The sequence below is a fragment of the Pinus tabuliformis genome, chromosome 6 (assembly GCF_031772625.1).
Source record: "Pinus tabuliformis cultivar Carrire ecotype Pingquan chromosome 6, CPIR1, whole genome shotgun sequence".
Lineage (NCBI taxonomy): Eukaryota > Viridiplantae > Streptophyta > Pinopsida > Pinales > Pinaceae > Pinus > Pinus tabuliformis.
In genome coordinates, this window is record NC_142292.1 from 94294266 (window position 1) to 94301928 (window position 7663).

Consider the following 7663-nt stretch of genomic DNA (forward strand, 5'->3'; position numbering starts at 1 on the left):
TTCCCAAGAATATCCTCCCTACTTCCCCAAATGGAGACAAATATATATAAATAATATTATAATAGGATAAGCTTTTAACGCAGTACGTAAGCAATGTCGGTCTCATTTTTAATTTGTTCAGAATGTTGTAACCGGCTGTAGACAAGCTTTAGACAGAACTACGACACATCTTCAATGCATAATACGCTGATGTGATAATGAAAGTTTGTAATGTTTGATGGATTATCATTATGTTTTTTCAGATTCAAATTATGTTCAAACCTTTTAGTGGGTCAGCCAAACAAACAACAGAGTAGTTTAACCAGGTGTAAATTTTGTTTATAAAATTTAATATAATTTTGGTTAAATTTAGCAAAAAATTTTAGAAATCTTGGTTATAGTTGTTAAGTTTCAAGATTTTGGATGCGCAAAAACTAAATTTCAAAATTTTTTACCCTTCAAATGCAATACAAACCAACCAAACCAAACCATCTGCAACATTTGAAAACATGTGTAAATTTTTACTATCTAATTTTTAACCCTCAATCATGAATAAAAGGAGCGAGCTTCAAGGATATATAGCTAACGCTAATTTACAACTCAGAAAAAGCTCTGGTGTGTCACATGCAACACAATCCCATAATAATAATGTCGAGATCAATGCGTTCCTGTCTCTGCTCTGCTCCCATCGTTAATGAGGCGCGTCGACACTCGTGCCGAGGAGCCACAACGGTTATTCATTAATCAACGTACCAAAGAATATAAATTTCAATTAATAACTCGCTCTCAGGTTTGAACCCAACCACACTTCAAACCTAATATCGCTTCGCTTCAGTATTGCATGCAGAGAAACAGTGAACCCTGGCCCCTGGGTGTTATTCATGGGCCTTTAAAGAATCTTTACAGAAAAAAGGAACGGGTTTTGAAGTTTCAAAGAGGTTGGAGATTACAATGTGAAGCAATGGAGAACGCAGGCTCGAAATATTTGCCACTTAATATCTGCTGGGTGATTATCTTGTTGGCTTCATCTGTCCAGTGAACTCCGTCCCAGTTGACATGGGAAGCTGGATCAGGACATGATTCTGCAGTCACAGAAGTATTTTTTATGGTTCCTGTGGATCCACATTGAACTGCGTAGTTATAGTTATATTTGCCCCCAACACCGCAGCAAGCCCTGGTGGTGAACTTGAAACCTGTAACATAAAACATCAGAGAAATCATTCAACATTTAAACTTAAAATTTACCAAATCTTCTAAATTCTTTCTTAGAAATTTACTATTCTCAAACCACCCATTACTAAAATTTCAAAAGAAAAATCAAAACTATAAAACTCTCAGCTGTGGCTTTGTGATTAATAATAGATATTCTAATCTTATCTCACATATACACAAAAGATAATAGAATGGCACTGTGGTTTTGTTGCTAATAATAAATATACTAATAATAGTTGAGGCATGCATAATTAAATAGACCCAAAATGATAATAATAAATATGCAAATCCATGATTTACTAGGCCCAAAATGATGATGATAAATATGCAAATCTTCAGTTTCACAACCATGCTATTTTATATGTTTTGTGTTTTGGAGCTGTTTTGAGCATATTTCCTGGTTATTTACTTAGAATCTGGAAGAGATTTGTTGAAATCGCAAGTTTTAGTTTTGAACTCTCCACAATCCAAGTGTTCCAAGTGTTAGTATTGAATTCATTAAAAAAATCCATCCAAGCTATTTTGCCCGAAAAACCCAAAACTTATTTTAATTAAACAAACACCCATGTCCCATACATGACTACGCCTACATGATTAACTGTTCTCACACATGCATGACTAACTATTCCCAAATTTAAACTAGACTTACTAATTGGAATAACAAACTAAAACCATGAGCTAAATGTAATTATTAGCACATTCCAACAACCATGTACTGATAAATTCACTAAACCATATTGTTGAAGAGAGTGATGAATACCCACCATATTTGGAGGGATTGACAAAGAAGTCATAGACAATATCATAAGTATTCACATATATAATAGTGGCATCCGGGAGTTCCTTGCGGGTAACAGCGAGCTGCGCTCGTAGCATTCTGTTATAGAGGCGAACAGCATTGTTGTAGGAGAGGGAGCATCCATATTGATCAAAATCATTAGAGGAATGGGAAAAAAAAGTAAGCCAGAAGGGTTGGCAACCCTGAGGACCCACATCCTTTACCATAATCATTCTGGCACCTTCTTTGTACAGAGCCTGAACTCATTCAAACCACATAAAAATTTCAGTTCCAGAAGGCCAGATAATGAATCTTCTTGTTAAGAAATATAGAAAAAATATATATAAAATCAGACCTGCACAGCTCCCCTGATAGACCTGGCCACCTTGGGAAGAATCGTCCTTTGGACCTCCGAGGTATTAAGATGAAGATTCATGTACCCAAAGCTGAAGTCATTGCCTCCAATTTCTAATACATAAATCCCTGTTCTGAAGGCATCCATGGTTGGAAGGTAGCTGACATTGCCATGAGCTTGGATGGTTGCAGCGACTTGCTGCTTGAAAATCTTGTACTGATTGATCTGGACAGTAAGAGAAATGGGGGCAATGAAATTTGTTACACGTACAGTGGCACCTGCAGCAGCAAAGTTGGCTCCATGATCGAAACTCGCAGACACAGACTGTAAATATGGGCTCAGGAATGGCAATCCCAATGCCTGCGCTGTTAATCAACAATATCCAAACAAAATAATTAGAATCTTTGATGTAATTTTTTAGGATCCATCACATTGAGTATTGTGGTTAGACTTTTCGAACCACTCGGATCCATCACATGATTAATTTGGGTCGATTTTTCGAACCAGTAAGTGAGTCCACAAATAAACCTTTAGATGGACATTTCAAACCAGCAAATGTGACCCTTCTAAACTTTAATCCAAACTATATTGAATATAAGTAATTAGGGTCCATATTTCCAACCAGCAAATGTGACCCTTGGAAACTAATACCCAAATTATACAATGTCATAAATCCCAAAGCATTATATCAAGAAAACCAGAAATCTTCAAATTACTAACACGTTTTTCTTGAAACAGTACTGAAAAAACAATTTACCAAAAAAATCTATTGACAGTCTTCCATCGCTGTAACGATTTACAGGTCTTCCAAAGAAAGTTCGGCCATAGGGAGGATTCTCCGCGAGCATATTGTAAGGGAAAATGTAATGTATTGTGCCCGTATCAGAGGTGGAGTCCCCAAAGTTAAAAATGGCTGGATATTCACAGCTACTATAACACATTGCAGGCAGCAATGTCATAATCATAACTATACAAGCCCCACAGCGTTTAAACAAAAGAGAATTCATGATGACTCTGTATGGTATAAGCTTCGAATTGAGTAAATATTTATACAAAAATCTCTACAGTCATAAGGCTGAGAATTCCAGAAAAGCAACCAAGCTTTTAACAAATCTTCAGCCGACGGCAATGGCTGGAAAGAGATTCGAAATTTTGGCACCACCGCTGTATTTGCTTCAGTTCACGGTAAGCGAGTGGAAAATTTGGCACCACCGCTGGCATTTAAAGAAAAAGTGAAACCAACAATCCGCGTATTGAATTCGTTCAACGGTTGAAGAGGGCGCGCCCTCCAAACGGTCCTGTGTGACAGGGCAGTGGGCAGAGTGGAAATTAAATAGAAAATCCGAAAATATCATCTGATTCAGGGTGGAATGCAGCAGCGTATCATTCGGTAATCGCGTCCATGTGCAATGCACTGACACCATAACGTAAGGGGGTTTCACCATTAAATAATCTTCAACTGTCTTCTTCCCCTGCATTCCACACGGCCTGGTCAGGGTCACTTCCCACGAATCAAGAAAATATTTTCTTAGACGTTACCCCACAACCATGTGCGGCTCCTTAAAATTAGCGTTCTCTTGCAATTGCATTGCAATTTCGACCTTTCAAGCAAACCCAATTGGACATGGCTTCAATCGTTATCTGGTCCTCCACGATGGCAAATGTCCATGACAGTGGGACTCCGTCATATCTGGTATACAATGCCATGTGCATTATAGCTCCTTAAACCCCATTCTTGGAAGGATTATATGCTTTTTGTGAGTACATTCCACACATTTTGGCGTCCTAAAAGTTGATCCTCACATGGGTTTTACCATGGCCCAGTTTACTATTATTGGATTCTCATGCACTCATCATCATCATTGCGGACTTCGTAATTCTAAGTCGCGCCTGTCTCCATAAATGAAATTTCTCATTAGTTGTCAAGAAGTGATTGCTTATTACCCAGAAGTCACCAACGAAAAACCACTTAGGGAAACCTTGTACATTGAAATTTACTCACCTTACTTATAGAAACCCCACATGGGGTTGCATATTCTCTATACCATAAGATTGCTTTCAAGAAAACCACCAATGGAAAACCACTTACTAAAATTATCGCACATAGATATTCACTCACCTTTACTTTTAAGATTGCTTTCAAGAAAACCACCCATGGAAAACCATTTATTGAAACTCCATTAAAAATTCATTCATCTTTACTCATAAAATTGCTTTCAAGAAAACCACTTGTTAAAACACTAGCAGATTAAAAATTCAATCACCTTTACTTTAAAAAAAACCCACTTGCTTCCAAGAAAACCCCTAATGGAAATCCACTTATTGAACCCCTCGCATATTAAAAATTCACTCAACTTGCCTCATAGAAGCCCACTTGGGAATGAGGGGTACTCATTCTCTCCATATTTTTACGTGTAAGAATGTATTCATTAACTAACTAATTTTTCTTTTGTTATAGCATGTCTTCTTGACATTGTATTTTTTATTTTTTTTTCTTATAAAATGCATTATTTAAATAATTTCACATTTTCTTGTACCATACATCTTTCACAAGTTTGTGATAACTTAACCATCTTTTAAGTACCACACTCCTTTGACAGTCCACTTTCACTTAGTGCATCCACCTAATAATTCTTAACACCCACTCTCTTGCGAACATCTTTTTGTAATAAGCATTAGTTCATATAATCACACTGAATTTATAGTATCCATTTTTTAAGGCATTTATGTATTTTTCTCAATATATTTCAGGCCATTGCCAGGCTTTTCATTAACGAATCCACAAAGACATAAACTTTTATTGTCATCATTACTATTAATCTATGGATAGTCTTTTTATTGTCATTGTTACTATTACTTTGTGGATAGTTTTTATTATTTTTTATTGTTATGGCATAACTTAGATATTTGAAAGTGTCACAGTCCTAGATGATCTTTATGTGTTATAGATGTCATGTTTAGGTTGATGAGTTGAGGACTACTTTCCAGCAAGTGTACCCATGTACATATGAGTTTTGGGCCAATGTACCTGTGTTTATATGTTTTGAGGACAAAGAGTTTGGTTTTGTAAATATGTAATCACATGAATATTAATAAAATGCATCAATGTTGCAAACTAAGTCAGACATGAGAGCATAGGGGGTGAAGACTCCACATGTGTGAAATGGGCTAAGGGTTGAATTGAAAGGCTTAGGCCTAGGTGGCTAAGCTATTATTAAAATAACCCTAAGTCAAAAGCACACATGTTTTATCTTAAGTCCATAAAGTGACTTTAGAAGGTGTTATGTGTCAAAAGGGGACATGCACATAAAAGTGAAGGGTGTTAGTTTCATTGAAAGGACTTCAGCTGTGGAGAGGACAAAACTCCCAAGAATGGAAGTAAGGCAACATTATGACATATGAGACCCTAAATAAAATCCTTGGGGATTTGAGAAAAAGGATAGGTTTCCCTGGTGTGAGGCCAAATATGTACCTGAAAACCCAAGGTTCAGTTGGAACTCCTAGAAAAACCATAAGGTTGAAACATCCTTGGCTGGAAAAGTTGGACATCTTAAGAGGGCAATTGCACAACCCAATGGTCTACGAGTGCAAAGAAGGGGGGCACACATTAATAGGGTTTTATGGGTTAATGAGGTATGTGAGGCTAATAGTAAGTGGTTTCTAGGTTGGTACCTTGGCCTAGTATTGGTTATGTACTTGGCTTTAGCTGAGTTGTTGACCTTATGGAGTCAAAGCTCCAACTTAGGGGTGGCCTGCTACTAAAAGAATATGAGTAGTGTGGTCTATGGATGGGTGGAATGTATGAGGTCTACAATTAGTTAGTGTCTCTTTTTGGATAAGTAAATTTAATTTGTGTTTAATTGGTTTTCATTGTGTTCATTTGTTTATATGTGTGTTGCATGTATAAACGTATAACAATTACAAAGAGACTATTGTATACGTGTATAATAATTGTGTTCACAAAAAGGCCATTTGTATAAATATATAACAATTACAAAGCATAGTTACAAGTAGTTTTAACTGGTTCAAAGTACTAAAACAATGGAAAATAATATATATATATATATATATATATATATATATATATATATATATATATATTAGAATTTTTTGCCAACTTTTGGAGTTATCGACTTTCAGGGCATTTTTGAGGCCCTTAACGATGTTTACGAATAGTGAAAACCCACAATAGTTATATGTATGGTACAAATAATGTTTATAACATGAATTAAAAATCTCAGAGATGGTTTTCCAATGGCATATTACAACTCTAAAGAAGAGTCAGTGTAAAGAAGTTATGGCTGAAAGAATACAAGGGAAAAATTAGGTACCAATTTACTTCCAGGAGGTGCAACTATGCGCCTAGAGCTCAGATTGGGACACAAACGTAGCCAATAAAAATTCTTGGACAACAAACACAACCATCAATCCAAAATTCAAGTTTGGACACATCATGTTTCAAGAAAATAGTAAAAAGATGTTGTGGCAGAACAACGAAAATTGAGCGAAATTGGTCAAAACTTTCATCAGCCATAACTTCCATCCCATAACTTAGATTTGGGAAAAAAGACAATCAATATAAATATTTTGAGGATGAGAGTACACCTATAAACCAATAATTTTGAATTTGAGTAATACAACTTCATGAAATCAAAATAATTTTATTGCTAGCCTATAGATGCATAGTTAACATGAGGACTACTAGAAGTATTGAAAATGCCCAAGGGACCTACAATCATGAGAAAGAGGTCATAGATATGAATGTTAGCATGGGTAATGCTAAGGAAAATTCAAATTGACATGGAAGAAGTAGATCAAAGAATAGAGATGTATAGGAGACCATGAAGAGCCAACTAGAGATGTTAAGATATAAGGTTGATAATGAAAGGCTGATGAATGAACAACAACTAGTTAACATTAAGATTCTATAGAGCTTAAATAATCTATAGAGGGGAATGGAAAAGAAATTTGATTCAAGGTAGGCTTAGGGACTCAAATCACAACTTAAGAGGGAGGATATTGGAATTCAGGGCATTCTAGGAGTATCTGTAGACATCAACATCACTCACAAAAACATTCAACCAAGGGAGATGATGTTTCCATAGAATCAAGAAGTATTCCAAGCATATCACTAGTTCAACAACAAAGAAAGAAACTTGTCTAAGATAACTTCCAAGGACAGGTTAGGAAGATTAAAATTCCTACATTTGATGGTGATCATAAGAAGGGAGAGGACATTGAAGCTTAGTTGTTGGAGATAAGAAAGTACCTCCAATTGTACAATTACTCATCCAACTTAGAGGCCCAAATTGCAATTTACCACTTGAGGGGAAAAAGAA

General features: G+C 36.0%; 1 protein-coding gene across 1 annotated transcript; it reads right to left on the reverse strand.

Annotated features, from left to right (window-relative positions):
• Positions 1-556: 556 nt before the first annotated feature.
• Positions 557-3745, reverse strand: LOC149257419 (GDSL esterase/lipase At4g01130-like). The gene is made up of 4 exons (XM_089369728.1): positions 3082-3745; positions 2325-2689; positions 1956-2226; positions 557-1172 (listed from the first exon to the last, which is right to left on the reverse strand). Exons 1-4 carry the CDS (start codon positions 3329-3331, stop codon positions 910-912), a joined length of 1149 nt encoding a protein of 382 aa, XP_089225854.1. The 5' UTR covers positions 3332-3745; the 3' UTR covers positions 557-909.
• Between the last annotated feature and the right edge of the window lie 3918 nt (positions 3746-7663).

What these genes read in the sequence shown, in the direction of transcription:
- LOC149257419 (XM_089369728.1), bottom strand. Translation starts at nt 3,331, where the DNA reads ATGAATTCTCTTTTGTTTAAACGCTGTGGGGCTTGTATAGTTATGATT. An exon ending in ACTGTCAATAGATTTTTTTG is followed by an intron (nt 2,690 to 3,081) that starts GTAAATTGTTTT and finishes GTTGATTAACAG; the next exon opens with CGCAGGCATTGGGATTGCCA. An exon ending in CTATCAGGGGAGCTGTGCAG is followed by an intron (nt 2,227 to 2,324) that starts GTCTGATTTTAT and finishes GAATGAGTTCAG; the next exon opens with GCTCTGTACAAAGAAGGTGC.